This window comes from Helianthus annuus, chromosome 12 (genome assembly GCF_002127325.2).
Source record: "Helianthus annuus cultivar XRQ/B chromosome 12, HanXRQr2.0-SUNRISE, whole genome shotgun sequence".
In the NCBI taxonomy this organism is placed as follows: Eukaryota; Viridiplantae; Streptophyta; class Magnoliopsida; order Asterales; family Asteraceae; genus Helianthus; species Helianthus annuus.
Window position 1 is genome coordinate 9320156 of NC_035444.2, and position 27690 is coordinate 9347845.

The following is a 27690-nucleotide window of genomic DNA, read 5'->3' on the forward strand; positions in this document are numbered from 1 at the left end:
AACTAGAAGAAGAAAATATCTCAACGTCAAACTTAATATAAGAACGCCAACTATTAACCGATAGTTTTGTTTGAAAAATATGCGCAATTGTTAAACTTAACTTCCGATTGACCGATGGATTCAATCCACCAATTGAAATCACCTCTCCATATGCAGCTAGCTTTTCGGTGCCAACAAATGCAACGGGCACACCTCTTTTACAAATTATTTGTTTTCTTTTTCTCTTTTCAGCCATGTGCTCCGATCTTCTTCTTTAGAGCTCGTTTTTCCTCGTTAGCACACTTATAACCTGCAAGATACTATACAACATAAGTGCGATAAAACATACACAAAACAAAACGGCTCGATAAAATGCTAAAAAATATACAAAACTAGTGCATTTACACCGTGTTGTTACCAACACATCACCCTTAGCTAATCTATATAACAGTATGAAATTGGTTTTTTAAAAACATTTTGACTTGGAATTTTAGATTCAAAACGATCCATATATCTTGAAATAACTATATAAATATTTGCAATAGACTAGGCAATGAGGTTCACCTACAATAACACAAACATCATGGAATTAATTAAATACAACATATTCGATTTTGTTTGTGTGTTAAATTGATAAGTTATCAGGTAATACAAGTTTTATGTCATTGTGTGACTGAATTTGCTTGCATTTATATCATTATATGTATAAACAATGACTTTTCTATATGTCAAAGTAGTGGTCTTCTGAAAACTATTTGTAAAACTAGTTAACCCGGGGTGTTTAACCTCCATAAACCATTTCTCCAACTCCCAAAATCTAAGTTTCAATTACTGATACAGAGTTTATAAAAAAGACATGTGGTCTTCATATTTTTCTTTTGAACGACAAATTTGGATCACTGACGGATCACTGGAGTATCATCGTGCCACCAGCGGAACCACCCGATCATATCCATCTCCACTAGGCAATAATGTCTATACACCAATTCAGGAGGAAACCCAATAAATATGGGAAAAACCCCCTTGTGGGAATCGAACCCAGGACCTATTGGTCCCAAAGCCTTATCCCATCCCTAAGATACCACTAGGCTATAAAGCCACGGGCATGTGGTTTTCATATTATGTGGAAATTTTTCTGATTTGTTGGTTCAGTTAACAATGTTGAAACATGTATTATAGAAAGTGTGGATCAAACTTGTAGACGAAGGCTTTTATTGTTTATCACCATTTTGATAATGTATTTACATCAGTTAACGGCAGATACATCTAATCCCTAATGATTTTGAAACACAAACATCAAATCAGTTAGGTTTGGTTTTTGAAAGTGGGTTTAGGGTAAGGGGGGGGGGGTGGGTAGGTGGTGATGGGCGTTGGAGATGGTAGTCGCCGAAGATGGAGGTAAGTTGAATCATTCGTTGGAGATGGTCAAGATGGAAAGGTGTTACTACTCATTAGATGGAAGTGTGACATTATTGAATGAGTTTTCCTAATAGATTAGTGACATATAACGTGTTAGGGGCTGTTTGTTTTAGCTCTTAATCGTTCAGACCTTTTACTGGTTTTGTAGTTAATAGTTCAGGTTGTTTGTTTTGCGTGAAGATGTCTGAATGGTTAAGCATTATACCGAGTCTGAATGGTTAAGACCTCTTATCTGAATTGGTCAGTCATTTGCCTTTGAATGGTTAAACATTATATTGGCTCTTAATGGTTCAGACCTCTTACTTGTTCAACACTTACTGGTTCAACACTTACCTATTCAGAAGTTACCAAACAACCCCCAGTTGATAATATATGAATACTAAATAATTAAAAAAGAAATAACATCTATCATCTTTTAATAGAAAGAATATTAACTACTTAAGTATCATATATGTGTGAGGTTCCCCATCATCTTATAAAGTTTACCCACGACTAGCAATAAATTGATGTATGTCCAGTGAATCATTTGACGGAAAGTTCGATTATATTCGTTTGTTTAGTTACGTTTAATAAATGAACGGACATGAACAACAATTTCCGTTCGATCAATCAAATAAATGGACACAAACAAAAGGTCTCGTACATTTAATTTGTTTGTGAACATTCGGTAATATGTCTATTTACGTCCACTCATGGTCGTTTTTTTGTTTAGTTTATGTTAAATCATAGAAACTTAGATCTTTGAAACACTACTTTGTGATAATTATGTTTATGATTATTAAATCGAACTTGTACCTTTGTTTTGGGATTATTATTATTATTATTATTATTATTATTATTATTATTATTATTATTAAGTGTTTAAAAAGGTGATTACGTCTAAACACTAATAATGTTGTCTTTTTATCTTTTAATATGGTATATACTCAACCGTGTTCGTGAACAAGTTCAGTTCCTTAATAAATGAATATGAAGAAGAAAATTATATTTGATATGTGTTCACGAACCATTATTAGTAAGTTGATATGTTCAATGCTAAAATAACGTATATGAGTAAGACTTCGTTTGATTCAATTTGTCTATAGCCTTACTTGCATCAGAAATATATGATGAGTATGAAGACATATGACATCTATCTTATATATACATGCATAGATTATATGTATAAAAAAACAATCAACCTAACTTTTTATATGCATGTGTTTAAATTTTGTATCGTTTACCAATACATATGTAAATAGTAACCTTCACAAATGTAGATATATAAAAATAAACAATCAAATTAATTTATTTATATACTTTTTTGAGTTTCAGTAGACAGAAGTTATTAAAACTGATTCAATCAGTTGACTAATAAAATGGTCGATTCGATATAATTACTGGTTGGATTACAAATTATGTTGACAAATATATGTTAGTTAAACATCCTTATATGTCTTATATTAAAACAATCCGCCTCTTCAATTTCAATATCAATATTTTACAATAATTAAAAACAATTCGGTGGACATCAATAATTGTGGCCTAATGGTAGGAAGGTTTGGGTTGACACAAGTTCAATCCTCACTTGTGTCATTTTGGTAGATTAGGGAAGGATAGATAGAGCCTAGCCTCCTCACAAGAGGTGCTGGATTCTTTCTTGAGGCCACCTGCGTTTTCGTTCTACCATGTGTTACGCCAGAGAGTGTTCAACTCTCGTGGTGGCACCGCGGTTGTCAGGTGGCAGTCGGCGGTGTGGTTTTCCGAGGGAACCCCAAGCTAAACTCTGAAGACAGCATGGGCTCGGTTAAGACAACATAGTCTGGTCAGAATAGGGGATCATGGCTCTCCAACTTGAAAAGTGCTTTAGCCTCATACAAGAAAGTCGTTGTTCTAAAAAAATCAATTTATTTACATAAAGTAGTAAGGCTACTTGGTATGTGGACCGGCCTAGGGCCGGCGGGCTCCGGCGCAGGGCCAGCACACCGCCCCCTAGGGCCGGCCCCGTCTTCATTGTCGTCTGCTCGCCGGGCTTATCTCTTCTTCTTTATACACAGACACACACATATAATATAGAGGAAGGTTAACGTACATTACGGCTTTACGTACATCACGTACACGACCAAATTACGCATGTTCATTTGAAAATCACGCACGTTATAAACTCAAAAAACCAACATGCGTGATTATTTCATATAACATGCGTGATTATATCAAATTTTCATTTAGCCTGGGTTTGATCAATTTCATCGAATTGGGTTCAAATTTCTTTCTGTTTCACTTCAAATTGGCTATTGTTCGGTCAATATCATCGAATTGGGTTCACATTCATCGTTGATGTTGAAAAGTTTCATCAAAATATCCACCATCGAAATCAAACCGTAGAACAGAGCCTGAAGAAAACATGACCAATCTTTGATTCAGACCGTAGAACAGAGGATGGAGAAACATGACCAAGCTTTGATTCAGATCGTAGAATAGAGGATGCATGAACATGATCAAGCTTTGATTCAAGTAGAGTCAGGGCAGTAACAGTGGTTTCACATCGTAGAACAGGGGATGCGATTTTTGAACTTGGAGGTAGGGCATGCGTGATAACGTGCGTGATTAATTATTTGTTTCATTGAGTTTATAACGTGCGGGTTTTCAAAATAACGTGCGTAATTTGGTCGCGTACGTGATGTATGTTAAGGCGTAATGTATTTTACATTTTCTATATATATATATTTAGACCCATCCTCCACACCCTAGGTCCATCCTCACACCTTCTTATGTAGACGGTTACGTGAAGAAGCATCTTTTAAAGACTAGGCGTAATGTATTTTACATTTTCTATATATATATATTTAGACCCATCCTCCACACCCTAGATCCATCCTCACACCTTCTTATGTAGACGGTTACGTGAAGAAGCATCTTTTAAAGACTACTCTCTTTCGCACACTATAACCGTATAGTCTAATATTATTAATGTCTGCCTGCCACACATCTTGTTCATGCCATCCTAAGATATCTAAGATACCCAATCATCTTGTGCCATGTAAGCAGATAAATTTGCTCTTTATTGTGTTTAGCATGGGGTGACATATACCTAATATTTTCGAATCAGGTTATCCCAATGTCCTGTCTTTTTTTGCATGTGCCAATGATTGCCAACTCATATTATTTTTAAACGTTTTGTTGTAAAAGATAAATGTTATATCTTTTTCATCATTACTCCTTAACTTTTATGTATTATAATAACATTATTCATAGGATAATATATTAAATATCTATAGATAGTAATATCTTTTTCCTAAGTTCCTGATATTTCAGTATATGAATTGTATAAAAAACTTGTCAGTTTTAATAATTAACTAGTGGTATCGGTTTAGTTTGTTAAAGTATCGATACTCGTTATAACAATCAAAAGAGAAAACTCATAAAACAAAGTCATGGTATGTTTAAAATGATATCGGCACGTCAAAATCATAAAATTGAATATTTGTACCGGTAATGTTATTTTGGTCAATACTGATTCGGTTTAGTACAATAACATTAAAGTATGAGTACACCAATAATTGTGTTACGGTACCAATACTCGATATATATTTTACGTTACAAAAAAGTACTTTATTTTGATCACAACTTTATCTTGAAAAAAAAAATCTAAACGGTTTTTAAAAAGGTTAACGGACAAAGTAATTAAAGAAAATAAAACAATTTAAATACTATCAAAAAATAAAGAAAATATATACTTAAAATACTAGTAAAGTAAGTATAATAAACCAAATAAATAAAGAAAACCAAAATCATCAAATAAGTAACAAAACACCAAAACTAAAACATTCAAATTAAAAGTTGTTGAGAGGCTTGATCGAAGTAGCCACACATATCACAAATTGTTGAGGCGTTGAATCGAAGATACAAGCACAAAAAATATGACACGGTTCATCACATGATATCGAAAATTAAAAAAGATAATAATATAATAATAGATTGTTTTACCATTCATGATCACTTCAAATTGAAAACTTACCTCTACCATCCAATGATCAAATGCTTGATATTAAAAATGTACAAAAAGTGTATTTTTCAGACAAAAATTCACTCTCACTACAAGAAACTGGGCTTTTTCGACAAGCCCTTTAGCGACGAAATGAAGTCGTCGCAAAAGGTCATGTATAGAGACGAAAATTGGTTGCTATAAGTTTTTCACAAAATTTCATTTTTCAAAACCTATGGCGACGAAAATTGGTTGCAATAGGGTTGGCGAGTTTGGGGGAAATTATCCCGCTCTGGGGAAATATGTGTTGAGACGAAATTTCGTCTCTGTAGATGAAAATTATTTAATATTTATTTTTTAGTAACTCAAACATATTATATATTATAAATTAGCAACAAAAATATGCAATATAAGTTGTACATTGGGCTTTGGGAATTTTTCAAAAAAAAAAATTGATTTTTTACTTTTAACCCAAAGGTTTTTACCTTTTTCAATTTTAACCCTACATAATTTGTTTTTTCAACTTTAACCCAAAACTTTTCATTATTTGCAATTTAACTTCACAACTTTGTCACTTATACTTTTCATCTTTCACAATTTTTTTGTTTTACGTATAGTTCTAATTTTTTCAAGTTAATACGACGCAACGTACGACTGTCGTTCAACTTTTTATTTTTGTTTCAAATTCTGCAAGTTAACACGGCGCAACGTGCATGTGTGGTTCAACGTTTTTACCTCTATTTTTTCATGTTTGACAGGTTCGTCGCAACACACAGATCCTAGGTCAAGTCAGTGTTGGTGGTCGATGACGGTTGTGTGGCATTAGTACTATTTGACACCGTTTTACGCCCCACCGCAATGCAGGGTGTGTTTTGTGGGGTTTGAAAGAAAAAAATGGTTATGCATATGGTTGTTGTAACCATGGCTTTGGGGGTTTTCCAAAAAAAAAAGATTTTTTTTTACATTTCACCCAAAAGTATTTCATAAATTACTTTTAACCCAAGACAATTTTTTTTTACTTTTAACCCAAAACTTTTTATCTTTTGCAATCTATCCTCGCAACTTTTTTTACTTTCAACTTTGGTCCTTTATAGTTTTCATTTTCCGTTATTTTTTCGCTTTATGCTTGGTTCTAAATTTAGTGAGTTAACACATCACAACGTGCGTCTTTGGTTTAACGTTTTTACATTTCGTTCTAAATTTTGCGAGTTAATACGACGCAACGTGCGTGTGTGGGTGAACGTTTTTACATCGTCTATTTTTTCCCGTTTGATAGGTTTAAAATAACGTGCGGGTCCTAGATCGACTTAGTTATAACTAAAGAATCCCCGTCGCATTGCGGCGCTCGCAATCCTAGTTAAGATTAAAAAGGAAAAGATTGTTAACCTATAGCGACGCCATGTATAGCGACGAAAAAACAGCCTAATACGACCGAGCAATAGGAACGACCCTATTGCGACAAAATGTCGTCGCCATAGCCTATCGAGACGAAATTTAGTTGTGAAAAGCCTATTTTGCTTCGTCGCAAAAAGTCGTTTTTCTTGTAGTGCGATCTACCCAAAAGCGTAACAACTTTACATTTTTCTTTCTCATCTCTTCTTTGACACAGAATAGTGTGACGACTGGATTGTTACATAAAAATCTCGTTGTAAAAAATGTAACATGTTTGTTATGTGCATTACAAAATAAGAACTATGTAAAATATAAATTTTAAAATCCATACACAACAAATAATCTAGGAAACTGCTGTTAAAAAACAATAAAAAGGTGTAACAAGTGAGTTACAAAAAAATGTGAACAACTGAAAAATGTAACATATTATTTCTCAACTGTTACAAAAATTGTGTTAGTGTCAGAAAAATGTTGCAACGAAAAGTGTAACACGTGGCAGCATAATGTCCATCCATTCAGTTTTTAGAGTTTTTGTAACTAACATGGGATACCTATATGTGTGTGTGTATATAATTTGTAGCAGAGGTCTAATATTGTTATATCATTTAGTTACAAGGGACTTTTGTTGAAACGGAAACCTGTAGTTGAGCTTGAAGAGAAAAGAAAACTATGATATTATCTGATTCTCTCCCATTGTTGACTAATGTGGCAATTACGTCATCGTCGTTTTGTGTCAAATCCGGTCACCAATAGTCGTCTCAGCTGTGTTCCTATGGACCAATATCGTCGCCATGAAAACTCGAAAGATATAGCACCATTGCCATGACTCCATCAGGAACGACCACCCGGTTTCTCTCTCTCTATCTCTCTCTCTTTGTACGGTAGTTCACGAACCAGATTGGAGGTGTTGTCTCCGTATGGCGCCGATAATCACCACATTGTATCTCCCTTTCAACAGTGGGTGTAAAAACAAAGCGTAGAGTAGGGTTTAGGGTTTTATATGGAGGGCACCAAATGTGACGTGTGGCTGTTTTCACACTGATGAGGCCACGACCGCCATATAACTTGATCAGAGCCAACCAACAACACATTCAATTCAACCAATCAAAGGGCAACACAAACACTACTCATTTGCCTTCGTTTATTAATAGCTTTTAGTGACTGGTATTAGAAATTTTAAAGGCACACAAAAATGTTTTTTTATTCTATTTAGTTATCAGATTTATTGATATTACATCTAAATCAGAGATTTGTGTTAAAGTTTAAACTCCTATCAATTTGGTTAAACCATTGTCTAAGTAACGTATGATCATTTGTCGTTGCCAGATTTTGGGTTGTTAGTTAGATGTTAATAGTTTTAGAAGATTCAAAACAAATGGGTGTGTATTATTTTCCAATCGCTAACAATAATACACTTGCACTCTTCACAATTTGTATCTATATTCAATTTTGATTTTTAAACTCCCCATTATAATATAGTATACCAAAATCCAAAACGGTTTTCCAATTTTCATCGTTCAATTGAAGGTTCATCGTCCCAACTTATACGTTCAGTCAAAGTTCCATCGTTCAAATCCATACCTATCTACCGATGTTTGAATCCGACGTTCAATACTAACGTTCCAACACTATCGACGTTCCTGCGTCTACAATCCGGCGTTCAATTCTGACCTAGTAAGATACATTTTGGAATAGGAAAAATTACAAGTTTTGTCCTTTATCTTTATATCACTTTTCAGGCGGTGTTCTTTTTAACGAATGTTGACAGGCGGTGTCTTTTACTAGGTATTTTGTTGCAAGTTTAGTCCTACACCCAACCCTGTTAATTGTTGGGTGTAAAGAACTAAACTTGCAACAAAATACCTAGGTAAAGGACTAAACTTGCAACAAAATACCTAGTATAGGACACCGCCTGTCAATAATTAACAGGGTTTTTTAACTAGGTTGGGTGTAAAGGACTAAACTTCAAAACAAAATACCTAGTAAAGGACACCGCCTGTTAACAATTAACAGGGTTTTTTAACTGGGTTGGGTGTAAAGGACTAAACTTGCAGTAAAAAAAAATCTATCTGATAATGAGCTTCCAGTAAAAAAAAACAAAAAACTTGCAACAAAATACCTAGTAAAGGACACCGCCTGTCAACAATTAACAGAGTTTTTTAACTGAGTTGGGTGTAAAGGACTAAATTTGCAACAAAATACCTAGTAAAGGACACCACCTGTCAATATTCGTTAAAAATGACACCGCCTGAAAAGTGGTATAAAGATAAAGGGAAAAACTTGTAATATTTCCTACTTATAATAAACAAACTCCGTCATATCTGTTCAATCCGATGTTTTCTTGTTTCTTCATTTCTTGCATACTTGTTTTGTTGAATATGGATGATAATCAAACTCACTCATCTGTTCAATCAAATTTTAGAACAAAAACATGTAAAGAAATAGATGAAGGGTGGAGATTATTTAGTAGAGATTATCCGTAAATGCAAAACTTTTCCGTTCGAATAATAAGACAGATTGCGTCTTCCTCAAGTTTTGAACGTAATTGTAGTGTCTTTGAAAGGATTTACAAAAAGTTAATCAATTCATGTAAAAAGTAAAAAAATAAAAAAATAAAATAAAAAGATGTGTGATGTGGAATTATAGACAGATGTGGCTCTTTGTCAAAATTATCCAACGCATTTCTTCCATGTTCTCTCTCTCAATGCCCGCCCATAAATCTTGATCTAGATTACATATTCCATGTCCATTGTCACTTCAATTTTGGGTTTTGTGCATTCATTCTTCTAAATTCCTTTGGATTTTCCCTCATATTCATCTGGATCCAATCATTTTGTTTATACACAAAAATTAGCAACTTTTAATGATTAGAGTTCAGGGTTCTTGATCTTTACAAGAACTTTCAACAATTTATGTGAATTTCTGACTTTGGTTTCTAAAAATTCTCACATTTGATCTCAATACTCCATAGATTTAGTGATTCTTGATGTTATGCTCTGTTTTACTCTGTTTTGGATGTTTTTACATTTCTTGATCTGAATCCAAATACCCATAAATAAATTCAGGGTTTTTGTTTGTTTAGTTCATATTTGTGATTGGAATCCAAAAAATGTCATCTTGTTTAAGTGGAAGAACTTATGGATATAATCTTGAAAACCTTGTTAAACCTTCATCATCATCTTCAAATTCAAATTCAAATTCAAATTCATGTTCTTCTTCATCAACTCTTTCGGGTTCAAGTAGGGGTGTGCATGGGTCGGTTTGGTTCGGTTTTTACTATTAACCATAACCATAACCGCTAGTTCGGTTATGGAGTTTTGGTAACCATAACCATAACCAAACTTTGGTTACGGTAAATCGGTTATGAAGTCGGTTATGGTTCGGTTTTGGTTAATTTCGGTTGAGTAATCAAGCAAGGTTTGAAATAAATAGGGTTGTGCACGATTTGAACTTAGCTTGAGCCTATTTTATAAGATAACGGAGACTAAACTTGTTGGTTAAACTACTGATTTGGGGTTCTTTTTAATAAGGTAATTCTCAAACAAAAAAAAAATATGGACATAACACCTTAGTTCTTTATCAAAATAAATGGCATCTACATCAAGATCATTTTGTTACTAACATACTTTTATCTTAGTAAAAACCCTCTATATGGTTTTGTAAAACACAAATCCATTATATAAAGTTAACATTACAAGTTCGGTTCGGTTTCGGTAATATCGGTTAACCAAAGCTTCATAACCATAACCATAACCGATTGAGCGGTTATACAAAGTTTCATAACCATAACCATTGGTTATATTGGTTATCGGTTATTCGTGGTTCGGTTATGTCGGTTATGGTTCGGTTATCGGTTATGATGGTTAATTTGCTCACCCCTAGGTTCAAGTGATTCGCTAATGCCCGTCTCCACTCGAAAGACACGAACCACTCGAAAAAGGCCGAATCAAACATACAATGAAGCTGTTGCTCTGCTCTCAACAACTTGTCCCAACATTTTCTCAACCACTAAAAAACATAGTAACCACTCCACATTACCAAATCAACATTCTTATTTGTTTAACAATCCAATAGAATTGCTTTTACCCAAAAAGCCCAATAAGGAGAAACTCGGAATACCAAGGGAAATCGAGTTTAATGGGAATTTGAATTGGAGCCCGAATTCGAGTTCCTTGGAACAAGGGAATCATGACGATTTCGAAACAGAGTCGATGCTTGATGAGGAAATTGGCCAGGGGATTGATAGTATTTTGGGGAACCCGAATTCGGTTGTCGAAAAAGATGACATTGCCAATGGAAAATCTTGTTTTTGTTTCGATTTCGATTTCAATTTCAATTTTTATTACAACCCCTGTTTCGGGTATCCGGTGGGGGTGGGAATTGGGGGAAATTTGGAGTGCAAATTTGGGTTTGGATTGAGAAATGGAGTGAGGGCAATGAAGTATGTGGGTGAAGGGGACTGGTGGAGTTTTCCGGCGGTCGATGTGACGCCGGAGGCAACGAAAACGGAGAAATCGCAGATTGGAAAGAAGGAGAAAGTGATGAAGGTGGAACCGGAGTGTTTGATCGTCGGAGAGGAGCGTTCGGGCATTGAAAACGGGCCGCGGTTGATGTTAAAATTGAGTTATGACAAGGTTTTGAAAGCTTGGTCGGAAACAGGGTCGCCGGTGCCGGAGTCCCCGGGAAGTGATATTCATGTAAGTGGTTTAAAATTAGATGTTATGTTTTTTTACATGTTTACTATAGTTAATAAAACTAAAGTAGAACCCCGTGTATTACACGGGTTGAATAAATGTAATTTTATATACTAAATTAAAAAAATTATTTTTTAAAAATCTCGTTTATTACACGGGTTGAACAAATGTAATTTTATATATTAAATAATAAAAAAAATTATATCTCTAAGAACCTCATGTATTGTACTGAATAAATGTAATTTTATATACCAAATAATAAAAACCCGTGTATTGTACGGGTTGAATAAATCTAATTATATATACTAAATAATAAAAAAAGTTATATCTTTAAAAACACTGTGTATTACACAGGTTAAATAAATGTAATTTTGTAACCTTGTATATTTCACGGGTTGGATAAATGTAATTCTATAAACTAAATAATAAAAAAAATATATCTTTATAAACCCCGTGTATTATACGGGTTGAATAAATCTAATTATATATACTAAATCATCAACATCATCATCATCATCATACTCAATAAATCCTACAAATAGCAAAGCTAAGGTAGGGTTTGAGGAGAGTAAGATGTATAGGCTGCTTTCAGTAAGACTCCCGACTCGATAGTAGTTTTGCATCAAGCTTTGGACATAAGGCACATAACACTTAGCAATCGGGACAAAGACCGATTAGTGCATGTTCCCTTTTGTCTTTCTGATATCAACGCCACTACGTGATGATGATGATGCATGATTAACCGTCCGCCGCTTTTAACGTTATTTTCACAAATTTAGTGAAATAACGTTAAAATTAGTGCAATTTCACTTTTGCCCTCCGAGCGTCCACACATATATACATTATTAAAAGTTAGATTAGATTATATATGAAATTAAGTGTATAACAAAAAGTCTTTATAAATTTCACGTAGAATTAATTGGAATCCTTTATACGTGTGAGTAATTGTGATTAATGAATGGTTGAATTTTGAGGACACATTTAAAAAAATAGAAAAGAAGTCTCAAACCAACAACAAATTACAAGAAAAGAGATACAAAACTTGTAATTTAGAAAGATCTCATTATCTCATTGATCAAAAGATTGTGACTAATTTGAAACCTTAAATCGTGTAGCATCATGTAGACTTATACAATAGAATTTGAATATCATGCAAGAAAAAAAAACATATACATTATTTTGATTTGAGGATAGTACCTAGAAGCCTATATGTTATTGCCTTTCAGAAAATAAGAATATTTTATGAGATAAGGCTAAACTAAATAAAAAAGTGTCAATTTGGTAAATAATAATATTAAGTATGAAAAGGTAGAAAATTACAAATGTAGACATCTTCAATGAATGATACATGTTCAAAATCAGGTTTCTCTTATTATATAGTATAGATTAGATGTTATGGCTTTTTTTTATATTAAAGCAAATTAACATGAATAATGTTTCTATACTTTTAATGTCTTTAGGTAATATTTTCAAATTAAAACAACTACTAAAAAACTATTTATATTAGGTGTAGGGTTGTGATGGATGCAACATAACACTATGTGTTAAATTTTTATATGACATGTATATGTAGGCCGTACAGCTAACGACTTATCAAAAATATAGTCAGTGAAAACACAACATTAATTATTGTTATATCCTTTGTTTAAGAGGCAAAATTAGAGAATGGAGGGGTACGAGAGGCTAGTTTTGTTCGTTATAAAGAAAAAAGGCATACGCAATTTTTTTTCAAAAAAAATCAGGTATTAAGTTCGGAAAGTCAATGCTGATTGACGACCTAGATCTAGATCGAAGGTAAAACTTTAACTAATAGGAAAATCTAGTAATTGGATTTTGTATGATTAAAAATGACTTGGTCTTGCTTGTCTCCTTATCATTCTTAAATTCAAGATTTGATTTGTTATAATTTGTTTGTTGTTTTTTGCAGGGGCGATTTGTTAGAAGGTCAAATTCTCCCACTTGTGAGGAGACATGAGCAACTTGACTTTAAACTTTACCCCCTCCATCTTCTACTGTTTTTACCTACTATGGCCCTCAACTTTCTTCTTTTTCACATTTCAACCTTTTTCTTACACCACTTAGTTAGTGTTGAGGAATAAGAATAGGAAGGGAATAGAGAGAATCCAAAACAATTTTGTCACATTAATCCAAAAATAACTCTTTGTTCCTTTTTAATAATTATATAAATAGCCTCGTAGTATCAAATTTATGAGTATCATTTCTGAACACTAAATTATTACAAGAATAAAAAAACAACCATTCATATTTTTTATATGCATTTTCTTGTGATATATAATGTTATTAAACGATACTTCCCATGTCAACACCTTTTAATCCCCGGTTATGCTTGAGTTTTTAAAGAATTAATTTTTTTATGTTATAAAATAACCGATTAATCATTGTTGGAATCTAATACATCGAAATAGAAGGTAAACGGCAACAAGCTGCGCTGCTAGCTCATTTTTAATAACAAAAATAAGTCTTTTAAGAACTACAATCAAAGATCTTGGGGTTTTAAAAGGAATTAAAACATGTACATAGATGTTTAATTGAAGGGCTTTTAAAGTTAGAAAATTTTTATAGTTTTTATAAAGTCTCATAAATTGAGAATTCATCTTTAGAGGGGACGGTGTGATCTCGGTAAGTGGCTTGGGGGAAGAAGTTTACCGAGTGGGGAATGATCGCCGGCCCTAATTCGGTGAGTGGGGACTTAGTAATTCGGTGTATACTCACCCATGCGGGGAAGAGGAGGGAAGGAGGAGAGAGGGGGTCTAATGGTGGGTCCCAACCCCTTTCAACCAATCAATTTTTTTTTTTAAATTCTTTACCACTCTCTAGGTGTTTGAATCATTGCCGGTGATTGAGTGCAAAATGGGGAGTGAAATGGGGACTTGACATGGCATGATATCATTGGGTAGAGAATGACTCAAACACCCTAAAGTGTTTGAATCATACCCTTCACCCTTATGAAAACATTATATGTTGTACAATTGGTCTAGAACAAGTAGTTTCAAAGGAATTAACAAACCTGGAACAGGACAAATTGCAAAATTATGATGAAACCTGGATTAATCTCTGAATCGTATGAGAACTATCAGATAAACCTATTTGCAAGTTACACGCAATGATTTATCGGATTAGACAGAGATCACTCTTGTTGGAATTGGACTTGGTGATTCTGTGATATTGAATAATGAAGAGCACTCCTTGTAACCGTATGTCTTCTGTTTGTGCGCATCACACTGTATCTGATCTAATATGGGATGGATCCTCTTTTAAATAATGATACAAAAACCTTTTATTGGGTATAAAACAAAGTCACGTAAAAGACTTTATAAATGAAAGTCCAATACACCTTTATGGACTTTTCCTAAATCACCATCATCGGCCCAATAAAATAAAACATAATGGATTTTTAATTCCAATACAATTAGGCCCAGAACAATAAATAATTCAGCCCAAAATTCTTACTATTATTAGATTACCATGCCCAAATAACGCTCGTGTTAATCGAGCCCGCATTCCCGCATCACCTAACTCGATTAATCACCGATGTTATTATCTTGATCGACAAGTTAATCCAATACCCTAAAATCCGTTGATAACACTAAAATTACCAACATTATATACATATATATACAAGTCAACCATGAGTCCAATTTGTATATGCATGCTATATATCTCACCTTTCTGATAAAAGGTTCTTAATCTTTCTAAGCTCTTTCAAAGCTTCCAAAGCATTTTCAGACAAGTTCTCTGCAGATTCAATCACCTGTATTATACACAAGAGCAATTTAAGAAACAAAACATCAAAAAAAAAAAAAAAAAAAAAAAAAAAATCGACCCGCTTAATTGTAAAAGAAATAACATACAACCTCGATGTTTTCGAGCATGGATTGCGCAAGAATCTTAAACTTATTACGATCAACAGCTTCCGGTAGCCCATTTTTCTGATCGGATTCATTAACAGAAGACGTTGCAGCCTCGGATTTGTCTAGTGAACCCTCAGGCCCGGTTTTTGCGAACCTCCACAACCACTGAAACTTTCCAGGTGAAGATTGCTCATCTCCCAAATCGGCCACGGGCCTTTTAGTAATAATGTCATTCTTTACCTCGTTAAAAGACGAATATTGGGTGGTATTCGACGTTGGTACAGGTGAAAAAACATCTTCGGTAGATCTATACAACCCTGATGAAATGCTAGTGCTTGGGCTCACGGTTGGGCCCGGGCCTGGTCCAGGCTCGGGCCCAATAACTGAAGAACTGGATTCCACACTGCTTCCGGTCTCATTAATATTACTATTATTGTTACTATTATTATTATTATTATTATTATTATTATTATTATTATTATTATTATTATTATTATTATTATTATTATTATTATTATTATTATTATTATTATTATTATTAGAATTAGAATTACTATTTTGTTCACTGCTACAATTTCCACTCACTAATTTCTTGTTTTCTTCTAAATGGGCTGTTTGATCATCCACCAAATTTCTCCTAAATGGGCTGGTTGATCTAGTTACCTTCGCTAATCGCGCTTTGACTTTCTCTGACCAACCCCTAATCCGATTTCGAACTTGTCTACTTATCCCAACTTGTTTTCGGTCTTCGGCTTCTTTGTTCATAACGCGCCACTGTTCTTCCCAGTAGTTCTCACGAACCCCACCGCGAGGACTCGCGTGTGCAGCCTGGTCAGATGAAAGACTGTGACGGTGACCCCTCGGTTCCAAAACCGAGTTGAGAGCATCGGTTGCAAGATTCATCAAAGATTTCGCTTTCGTTAACAATTTCCGAAGATTTACATCTTCCGGAAAGCTTAACAATCTTTGAAGGCAAGAAGTAGCGTTTTCAGTTGCGAGAAGCGAAGAGCGTAAATAAAGTATCATTGAAACCGCGAGTGCCGAAATAAACGCCCCCCTTAACGAGTTAAAGACGTTAAACTTTACTTCTTTTTCCTTTTTTAATTTAGTGTTATCGAGTGCGAAAATTTCATCCCAAATGACTAAAAGGTCCGCAAGCGCAAACTCGCGTCCAAACAGAACGCGTAGCCAACGAAGAGCAAAGTACTGCGGTTCAACTCCTAGCTCGACTAGATGAGTGTATAACGAAAAATCAACGGTCGAGAGTAAACGGTATAATGCAGATGACGCTTCTAAGACAGGTGGCAACCCGTTTTCGGGTGAAGGAAATTGTGAGAAAAAATTAGCCATAGCGACTGCACCTTCATCGCCATTCATTAAAACGTCGAACATAGAATAAGCGTCATGTTCGATGAATTTTTCGGATAAAACAATGCCCAATTCGCCCTCTGCCCCGTACGCGTCACTAAACGATATAATTGTTTGTATTTTAGGATCAAGTTCATTTAGATGATGAACCTTTACCATATCCTTTTGGATTCCCATATTGTCTTCATCCTTTTCTAAATCAGAATTATAGGATAAATCGGTCACGTTTAACGATAACCCGTCGAAATTGTCGGTGAAGTAATCCTTGTATAGCTTTCTCACTTCAGAAAGACGCTCTAGATCAGCCTGTAGAACATATAGAAGTGGAGCTAGAAGTTCATGCATCCCTGATATACAAAAAAGGTTAATTGATGTGCATAATATGTTTGTTACAATATATTGGGCCAGCAGTTTTTGGGGCTAGGCCCATTAGCTTAACCCATTAAGTGTATATATCCTTGATTGCAACACACTACTAATTGGAACATATGAAAATTACGTGTATAACATATGAAATAATAGCAGTTTTAATATGGGAAAATTACGAAAATGTCGGTTGACCAAACATGTTTTCAAATTTGTCACGCTCCTGCGTCCTTGGAGCGGCACATTATGCGTGGGATGCGTCCTTCAAGCGCGGGATGCGTCCTTAGAGCAAAATCCAATAGAAAATGGACACGTGGCCATGGGATGCGTGCTTCAAGCATGGAATGCGTCCTTCAAGCACGGGATGCGTCCTTCAAGTTTCTGAAGCGTGAAGGACGCATCCCGCGCATAATGTGCCGCTCCAAGGACGCAGAAGCGTGACAAATTTGAAAACATGTTTGGTCAACTGACATTTTCGTAATTTTCCCATATTAAAACTGCTATTATTTCATATGTTATACATATCAAACTGAAACAACACATTACCTTGCCTATAACCATAGTTTGGATGTCGAATACACCAAAGCAACAAAATTCTTCTCAACACGCCTTGGCGCTCGGGTGTCTGGAAGTAGCTACCATGTTCAGGATACAAGCGAGACAAATCCTGATCAACCGTTCTCTCTAACTCGGCTTTGTGAAAAAACTGACCCCACATGCTATCTGCATCAACATTATCTCACACGATCAAATCTCGCTTCATTATTCAAGATTTTCGTTTTCTTGCTTACAAAGTGATGCATACTTAATCTGCAGAGGATATACCAGGGTTTTGTGACAGTGGATTGTCCATAACAAGATCACGGAAATGTCTTTCGTCTCTTGAAATAGGAGGACTGATTAGAAGCCTCCTCCTTAAAGCAGCATAACTGGAATTACATTACAATAATATATGTAAATAAAAATGTGAAGTTAGATCATATATCACTTTTATAGAGGGTCATTCAATACAGAACTGATTTATTTAAGGTAGGGAACTACAAGAATCACATAAACACTCGTACCTGTTACTTTAAATGTGATACATAAGACTAAGGGGGTAAACAAGCAAAGTCGCTCATGCGCTACTCGATGGCTTGGAAAAGAGATCGAACCAAGCCGAGCTTAAAGGAGCTTGAGCCTAACAATAAGCATGTTTAATAAACGATCCCAAGCTCGAGATGGTTCGCAAGCCTAATATTTATAAAACTTTAATTTGACTTATGTATATATAATAACTATTATTATATATAAATTTTATGATAAACATAACTAATAATATACATTATGTTATATTATAGATTTTTGATTTAATTATAAATATATGTAAAATATATGTAAAACAAATAAATAACATGTATGGACTATTTGGTAAATAATAAATAAGCCGAGCTCGTGCTTGAAAAAACTACTCGCGAGCCAAATCCGATATACAAGCTTAAGACTCAAAAACTACTCACGAGCCGAGCTTGAGCTTTAGAAATAAAGCTCTAAACAAGCTGAGCTCGAGCTTAGGCGAGCCACGGCTAGTTTACACCCCTAGCTTATAAGACTATTTTGTAATCCTATAACCTTGTAATTATGAATAGTTCTTTAACGAACACACCCCTAGTTATTAAATAAACACCAAAACTTGAAGAATGAAGATCAAACAACAATCACTTAAACCTTACAAACCATATAACCCTAGTAGTAAACTTTGTATATAATAATAAAATGCACAATAAGAACCAAAAAAAAAGCTGTTTGATCACCAACAAATAAAACCACGTACCATACCTATTCATGCAAATTCACCAAATGTAACACATAAATTCTAGAAAACCAATACCTTCTGCGGCAATTAGCGGTTACACGACGAAAATCATCGATCGAAGAAGAGGAAGAAGGTAAAATTCCCAAATCTATACGCCATTGCACCCCTCTTAGATCACCAAAACGTCGATAACTTCTTTCTGGTGACAATTCTCCCCATGCAGATGATGATGATTCCGGTAATGTCTTCTTATTCGGCTCGATCGGAGCCGCAGGTGACATAATTCAATATACCCAGAAAATAAATTCACAAATTTGATCAGAAATAAAATAATTAACCCAATATATACAATTATGTGGGGAATCTATAGATTTTTATTTTATTTTATAGAAGATAAGTTTGTGAACAAGAAGAAATGATATGTGATCGATTTGAGATGATAATTAAAAAATATACGCACATGAAATATGAATACCAAATGTTGAGGAAATTTAAGAAAGAAAAAAAAAAGGAATGAAGAAGGACGGAAGCGGAATTGGTGGGAGATAATAAAATTTTTAATTTGAGTGCAAGAACATGCGAGAAGATGAAGTGGTGTGATCAAATTATTTATAAATTGAACGGAAAAAACGAGTGTCACGTCATTATCATGTAGTAGCGAAGGTCTTACTAACTAAACCAATTAAAAGTGTAACGGTATTTGACGCTCATCATTCAACATGAACATGATAATCCCTCTTTGGCGCTCGTTAAGGGGGCAAGGCCCCGAGCTTTGGCGCCTGTTACAGGGTGATGCAGCACAGTTTATGGCGCCCCATGAGGGTCATGTGACAATGATTTAACATCCATTACACATGGTCCTAAAACATAGTTAAACGGTTGACCAGAATCCACCGTTCATTGTTAAAAGGTACTAAGGTAGTTACAGACCTATGGTTGCATGCTTCCACAATGGATCATTGTAACAATTGTAACACATACGGTATCAACTGGTTGAACCAAAATTGTTGGCAATTACTTGAAAACCGACAAAACCACTTCGAATTAGGAAAAAAATGGTTGGACTTATTAAAAGAATTTTAAAACAATATTTGGCATATACAAATAGAAAAATTGAACTGAACGTCACTAATTAATTTTTAGCCAAAAGAAATACAATATAACTTCATGGATATAGTCTCATTCATTTTTAGTATGACACATTTTCTACAAGTTAAACTTCGGATCTTTTCTTTGGTTTCAACTTAGGCTTGGTGGTGTGGGCTAATGCCTCTTTCCACATAAGCACTTTAAAGCCTCTGTCACTGCCCACCGCCCCATGCTAGCCAGAGAGGGATGTCAAAGAGGGCTTTGCCAAGCCCAGACCGGGCGCGAGCGGGAGAAAAATGGGGTCCATGTGCAAAGAACCATTCAAATATTTTTTAATTATTAGTTAAGCTACACTGATTTAATTAAAGGATAGACCCGTTAAAGCCTCACTGTCTAACTGGTAGTAATATAACATTTTTACTAGCTCATGCTAGTCATTTAGTCAAATCACACCATATAGCCTTAGGAGCGATGTGGGGATACTAACAAAAAAAAGTATTCATTATTTTGTAATACGTGTAACGTGTAGAACATTTTCTAATTTCACTATAGGGTAATTAAGGCTTTGATGAAGAAATATGGATCTTATAATATTTATAACTTTTTTAGTCTAATAATTAAATGTATTAGATAAGCATCATTTTTTAACTTTATTTAGACAAAAATAGTAATTTTATAGGAAAAATCATTATTTTTAGTTGTCTTATTTATTATGTGTTTACAATATCATCTGGTTCTTAAATCACGTCCAATCAGTAGACTAGAAATGTGCTTGATTCACGTTGAATCAGGGCATGCAACTTAAGCATAACAACGGCTAATGGATTGTTCATGGATCTTGAACGGAACGGCTATTTCTTGTAGGTAAGTATAGAATTGGGCGATTTGGTTTCGCTTTTACAACTGCCCTAAATCTAATCTCTTCTCTATTGTGTGTTAATTGCGATTTGGTGCAAAGTTCAAAGAATAAAAGAACTTGATGTTGAAAAGTGTGGCACTGGGTATCAAAGTTCAAAGAATTTTCGTTTGGAACTTGCAACTTGCTGTTTCAAAGTTCAAAATCAAAGAACTTGTTTCAATCAATCAATCTCAAAGTTCAAATAACATGCCAAGTAATTTTCTTTTGTAGTTTTACCTAAATTACTGTTTATTAATTTTTACTGTTGCCATTTGATGTCTCTGTTGCTCTTTCAATTTCAACAATTCTTTTGTAGTTTGCCTAATTTTCAGTTTGCTAAACTGCCAGTTTGTTGTGAATTAGGATAATCTTTAGTTCAAAACGGAGACTAGTTACTAGGGGGTGCACGTTTTGGTTTTTTCGGTCTTAACAACGGTTCATTTTCGATTTTAGCAATGATTCACTTTGGTTTTTTGGGTTTTGGAATATAATTATGTAAGATTCAAAAAAAAAAAAAATTATAATCCAAGATTTAAGAATATTTCTTAAATGTTTATAGTTAAATTAATATATTTAACCTTTTTAATTAATATTATTCACATAAACCAAACATTCGAATCTATTTTTACGTTTTTCCAAAGTTTAAAAAAAGACATTTTCTTTTTATAATACTTTGAAAATCATTTAATTTTTATGTTAAATTTTGTTATTTGTTGTACTTTTCAAAGATAAATAAATATGTTAATCATCATATAACTTTATGAACGAAAAGATTTATAAAACATAATCATGTATTACACTTACAAGTTTACTCATAATCATAAAATAAGTTTACCCCATAACATTTACAAACATGATATAAGAATAAACTTTATCTAAGAACCCACATTCGGATTCATTCATCAATTCTTCAGTTTTTATCTATGTGTGATCGTGTACAATGTAGTGTGTTATTATAGTGCATATCTTGAAGAAGAATATGTTATAGAAAGTATCCCATGGTTGAAAATGTTTAATCTGTCACTCTCTAACTTGAACACATTAAACTCATTGGGTCTACTCTACTAACGGATTAGGCTAGTTCCAAACCATGACTAATATACACATCTTAGGCCAACCCTATCTCGATCATGGCTCCATCAACATGTGTGACCCATAACCTAATTAAAACCTATCCTCACGTCGACAATTAATGTACATCTCCGTGATAGATCTCATGGTCCCCCTATTTGAAGGTGTCCTTGTTCAAATATTCAATGAGCCATCTCTTAGTAGCCCCTTGATTTTGAAAGATAAATGATACACCCATTCAAAATCAATTTTAATGTCACATGGTGACGACGGGCCAGTGGGAAAGCCCACTTTACCCGCTTTGGGCCTTTCTCTTTTGGAGCCCAATTACTTAAAAGCCCACCGGATAGAATATCCTTGTTCATTAAGGTTTCTTCTTCGTTTGGGATGAGCGGGAAACAACTAAGGAGAAACAGGCTCATTTAATGCTTGATAGAAAGAGTATCCGGTCAAAATCACTGTACTTATCCGGCTGAGCATTAATGGAAAGGGGCATCGCACCGTTGGGGGTCAGACACGTGTCTGACCTTCCCAAGAAACTCCGAATACCGTCGGATAACATGGGGAAAGTCCTCGATTAGATAAGGGCTAGCCATTATATAAGAGGAAGGGAAGATAGAGCTCAGGTAAGTATAATCTCCGGCAACTCCTCATTTACTACCCTCATTAACTCCTCCCTCATTAAATCCCGACCAACATTCCTCTCATTTATTGCATATAACTCGTTAACTAGATTCACACCAAGAGAGGATCTTTCCGGTGAGTATCCTCATCGGAAAATACTCCTTATCTTTCCCGGCAAGTTTACTTACTCTCACGCCGGAGCTTGGTCACGGATCCCCCTTCCGGGGTCCCCCGTGGCGAGGCTAATGGTTTATTCTTTTGTAGTAAGCAAGGACAGAACCTCTTGACGTCACCGAAGATCCAGCCAACGCCAGCCGGAGGTTGGGTATTCGACATTGGCGCCATCCGTGGGACCTAGGCTTGGCCGGTGCTCCCACATCTAGGGGTGTGCAAAAATATCCGAATCCGAAACCGAATCCAAAGTATCCGAGAATCCGAATCCGAATTATCCGAATTTTTGGATATCCGAAAATTCGGATATCCGAAATTCGGATAATCCGAATTTTCGGATTCGGATAGTGATTTTAGAAATTTTCGGATATCCGATATCCGAAACTTTAATTTTTTATTTTAATATTAGGTGTATACATATACCCTTATACCTAATAAAAACCCTAATTGTTTCTCATCTCATTCTTTCAGCCGCTCACCCCCATCTCCCCCTTTGTTACCTTAGATCTATAATAATCAAAGATCTACAAACTTCTAATGTTTATATACCTACAACCTCACTTACTTACACATCACCTTAGCAGATCTGTAATCATGTATGGAGAATAAGATGGACCCTTCATGGGTTCATTCTTTAATTAGTTGCAGAGATCTAAAGAAAGAGATGGATATGTGGGTTCATTTTTTTTTCATCACCTTAGCAGATCTGTAATCATGTATGGAGAATAAGTTGAACCCTTCATGGGTTCATTATTTAATTAGTTGCAGAGATCTAAAGAAAGAGATGGATTTGTGGGTTCAATTTTTTTTTCTTATTTTTTTGATAATGCAATATCGCAGGGTTCAGTTCTTCTTTCTTGAAAGATGATGCCATATTTCATTCAGCAGATTGCATTTTGCTTGTAAATTTGATATTTGATTTTTTCAATGGCATATTAATTTCTTGTTTACAATAGCCATGGATTGGATATTTGGATGGAATGTGAATTTGTGATAAAGACTTTTATTTTGTAATATTTTTTTTAGAATTTGGATATCCGTTTTATTATCCGAATCCGTATCCGAAATTTCGGGTATCAGAAATTCGGATATCCGAAATTTCGGGTATCCGAAATTCGGATATCCGAAATTTCGGATACGGATTTGGATAGTAAAAATTAACTATCCGAATTTTCGGATATCCGAAATTCGGATATCCGAATTTCCGGATATCCGGTTTTGAACACCCCTACCCACATCAACACTCGACGTTCAGAGAGCAGCTTATCCTGTCAAAAACAACATGGCAACCCCACATAACTCACGTGTCACCCAGACGGCACAAAACGATTTGGACAAGGTCACCGTGGAGGATATTACTCATGAAGAGGGTAACGAGAATCAGGTAGAAAATCTGGAAGAAATGGAACATGTCACTCCTAGTTTCGTGGCCATGCACAGGGAGAAGATAATTAAGTATCTTGAAGATTTGAAGAGACAGGAAAAACTAGACAGCCTCAGGGCCAGGCTTTCTTTCGACACAACCTCTAATCAGGAAGGAACGAACCTTCAGAATAAGAGCAACAACGGGGACCAGCTAGAAACGTTTATGTCTGCCCTGAGGCAGATGTCTTCTGAAGAAAGGGAAGACCTGATCACAGGTCAGAAATCCAAGGAAAAAGAGAAAGACAACTTGGGTGATGGTGGCTGGGACCAACCATACCTGCCACGAGACTTAGCCGAGGTCTCAAAGTTCACGAGAAGAATATCAGAGGCACCTATGCCTCCCAAGACAAAGCTGCCCCCAGGCTTTGATCGCTACGATGGAACGAATGACCCAGAAGACCACCTGCACGCCTTCCGAGGAGCGGGGCAGTTAGGGAGGTGGCCCATGCCGGTATGGTGCCACATGTTTGTGCAAACCTTAACAGAAGGAGCCCGGCTTTGGTTTGATAGTCTCCCCCCGGGGAGTATAGACAGCTACGAAGAACTAAGCGAGAAATTCCTCAGGAACTTTGGCCAGCAAAGGAAGGTGGTCAAGAATCCAAATGAAATCCTTCACATCAGGCAAAGGGATAGCGAGCGGATAGACCAGTACATGGAGAGGTTCGTTAAAGAAAGTATGAACATCAAGGATGTCCCGGAAGTCATGAAGATCAGTAGTTTCATAAATGGGCTGAAGCATGCACAGTTGTGTGAAAAGCTGGGAGAGGAATTCCCACCCTCCTTCGACAATCTCATGGACAGGGTCAGGGCCTTCGTCCGGGGAAAAAATACAGTCAGCAAAGCTAAGGAGACGGATGCCACACCCTGGAGGGTCGCTCCGGCTGCAAGGCCCCCTGAGAAAGGTACACCCTATTCCCGAAAACCTACCTTTGATAGAATGTTGCATGACAGGGCAAGGCCCTCATACTCCCCCTATAGACCTCGAGGGAGAGGTCCCCCTTCTTACTCCGACAGTTTCACCCCTCTCGTTAAGACTCCAAGCGAGATACTAGCCACGGAGAGGGTGAAGAATTCTTTCCCAAGGCCACCCCCCATAAAGCCAGGACCAAAGGCACAACCGAACGAATACTGTGAGTTTCACAAAGGCTTTGGGCACAAAACCGATGACTGCATGTACCTCAAGAGAGAAATAGAGGCCGTAGTGAAAACGGGGAGACTGGCCCATTTGGTCAAGGAAATCAAGGAAGGGGGAGGGGATCGTAAGGGAAGAGATGCAAGGGAGCCGGGGAGAGCAGATGTTGATATGATTAGGAGGAGAAATGAGTTTGATGTTACCCGAAGTGTAAAGGCCAGGATCCTAGGCTCCCCGAACTGCATGAAAACTCCCATCCTTATGCCATACCTAGAAGAAAGTGAAGTTCAACGACTCCTGCTGAATATCTCAGCTGTGATAGCTGGACACTGATCGATGTCGTAAGGTCGGTCAAAAATAAAGTTAAAAGTGTCCTATTCACCTTTTACTAGTAAAGGGCAAGTAGGGTGTCGAATCCACGGGGAATCAGTGGAAAGTATGAAAGTTCGTTGCTTTAATTACCATCTACGTCTAAACTAATTGCTTTTTGCAGTTTTGAGAATGATTGCGAAAACAAATGTAAATTAGAGTTGTAAACAATTATGAGAAGAAGGACCAATCTCCGGGTTTTCAGGTTATGCAGAAAATCAGGTTACTTAGTTACAACCAGTTGAAAATCACATAGACATGATTTGTAAAACTTGTTTTGATAAATAATTAACAGACAATATATTTGATTGCAATGATCCACGATCGAAACCGAAAGATTGATGCAAATGAATAGTAGTCCAATTAATTACCAATTTCAGATTTCATACACATAGTCAAGTTCAATGATTAAAGGTTTAAACAATGACATCCTAGAATTTAATCCCGGTTGTTGATGAACAAACCAAATAATTGATGAACACGAATGAATACGATAATCAAATAATGTTTAATCAAAACAAAAACAATAGGAACGACTAACCGAAAGTTTAATCGAATCCTAATCCCAAAAGTTGTAACAATAAGCAAACCAACGTTTCGTACATAAACCCTAACCCCGAAGATGATCACAGGTGGTTTAGCCGCTCATGCTCTTGATTTGATCTTCAATCTTGATGAGAAATTGCATGATTGATGATTAGGAGATGATTGGAAGGTGTGGAATGGTGGAAGAATGCCCAAAAATCCCCTAATGGTCTCCCCAAAATCGTCACAGGTCGAATGGAATAAAAGATCCCCATAAAAACCTAATTTTCGCATATTAAACCTGATTTCCGTAACCCCTGAACCGTAGGCTACTGTCAGATCCGTAGGCTACTGTCGGCAGCTTATTCACAAAACTGTTTTCTTCATAACTTCTTCGTTTTAACTCCGTTTTCTTCCCCGTTTGCGCCCACGTCTTTGTAATCCAATTCTCTATCATATCATGCTTTGATATCTTTATTTACTCTCCATTTGCATTCTCCAAAACAATTCTAATCTTCACATTTAACCTGCAAAGCATCATTTTCTCATAGTTATCCAATTCCACACATATAAACACTCAAATATGCATAAGATTGGACATTAAACGCATATAAATCACAATCCAAATACCATCCATCACATCCCCACACTTGACCTTTGCTTGCCCTCAAGCAACTCCATTCGAAACGTTATCACGGACAAATAACGAATACCCCAAACGCCCCCACTATGCATTAGCTAGGGTCCAAAGTCATACCCCAACTTTGATTAGCATTAGATGTGTTAATTCAGCAAGCAAACACAGTACACATTTTTGAAACAGAACTCGCCCAACTAAGCCTAACATGCTCCCGGTTTTTATTTTCATGCAACACACCCCTCACAATCTGTCGCTCCCCTCGATTTAATATCTGAACTAGCATGTAATGCGCTAGTATGAAACACTCATTAACCGAACATGAAACTCTGTATTCATATGCTTGTATGACAATCACACCTCCACTCTATCACATAGACAACGCACATATCTAAAGGACTTACGGGTTTTGAGCTTAGGGTAAAGGTGGTGATTTTTGATTTTTTTTTTGCTATTTTAAGTGGCTAAACGAATAGGGAGATACCAATACATGACAATCTTTATTCACACTAACTTAATAAATAACAAATATATATTTTTCTCCAGCCGCCTATTTCGACCATTTGGCCTATTTATTTGACTGAATTTTCTCTTTTTCTCTTTTTTTTTTCTCATCGCTACTACTTTTTTTTTTTCAACAACATAAACAACTGAACACATAGATTGTCATTTACGGTTGGTAATGTAACGGGTCGGTTTGGATAATGACTTGGGTTTGACAAACGAACAGGTATAAGGCTCAAAGTTGGCTACTATGGTTAATTTTTGGGTAATCGGTTATCAAAGGTGTAAAAGAAAAAGGAGATCCTAATGTGCCTTTATCATTTATGTGCATATATCTAGTCCAAAGTCTTAGCATGTATCGAATCACACAAGTTCTAAAACAGAGAAACATACGAC

General features: G+C 35.7%; 2 protein-coding genes across 2 annotated transcripts; one reads left to right on the forward strand and one right to left on the reverse strand.

Moving 5' to 3' along the window:
- The first annotated feature begins 10653 nt into the window (after positions 1-10653).
- On the forward strand, positions 10654-13423 carry LOC110892398 (protein CHLOROPLAST IMPORT APPARATUS 2-like). The gene is made up of 2 exons (XM_035981168.1): positions 10654-11451; positions 13376-13423. Exons 1-2 carry the CDS (start codon positions 10654-10656, stop codon positions 13421-13423), a joined length of 846 nt encoding a protein of 281 aa, XP_035837061.1.
- An 879-nt stretch (positions 13424-14302) lies between these two features.
- On the reverse strand, positions 14303-19444 carry LOC110892399 (TBC1 domain family member 5 homolog B). The gene is made up of 6 exons (XM_035980760.1): positions 18925-19444; positions 17880-17983; positions 17601-17777; positions 15324-17035; positions 15135-15220; positions 14303-15036 (listed from the first exon to the last, which is right to left on the reverse strand). The coding sequence occupies exons 1-6, from the start codon at positions 19128-19130 to the stop codon at positions 15024-15026; spliced, it is 2298 nt and encodes a 765-aa protein (XP_035836653.1). The 5' UTR covers positions 19131-19444; the 3' UTR covers positions 14303-15023.
- Positions 19445-27690: the final 8246 nt, after the last annotated feature.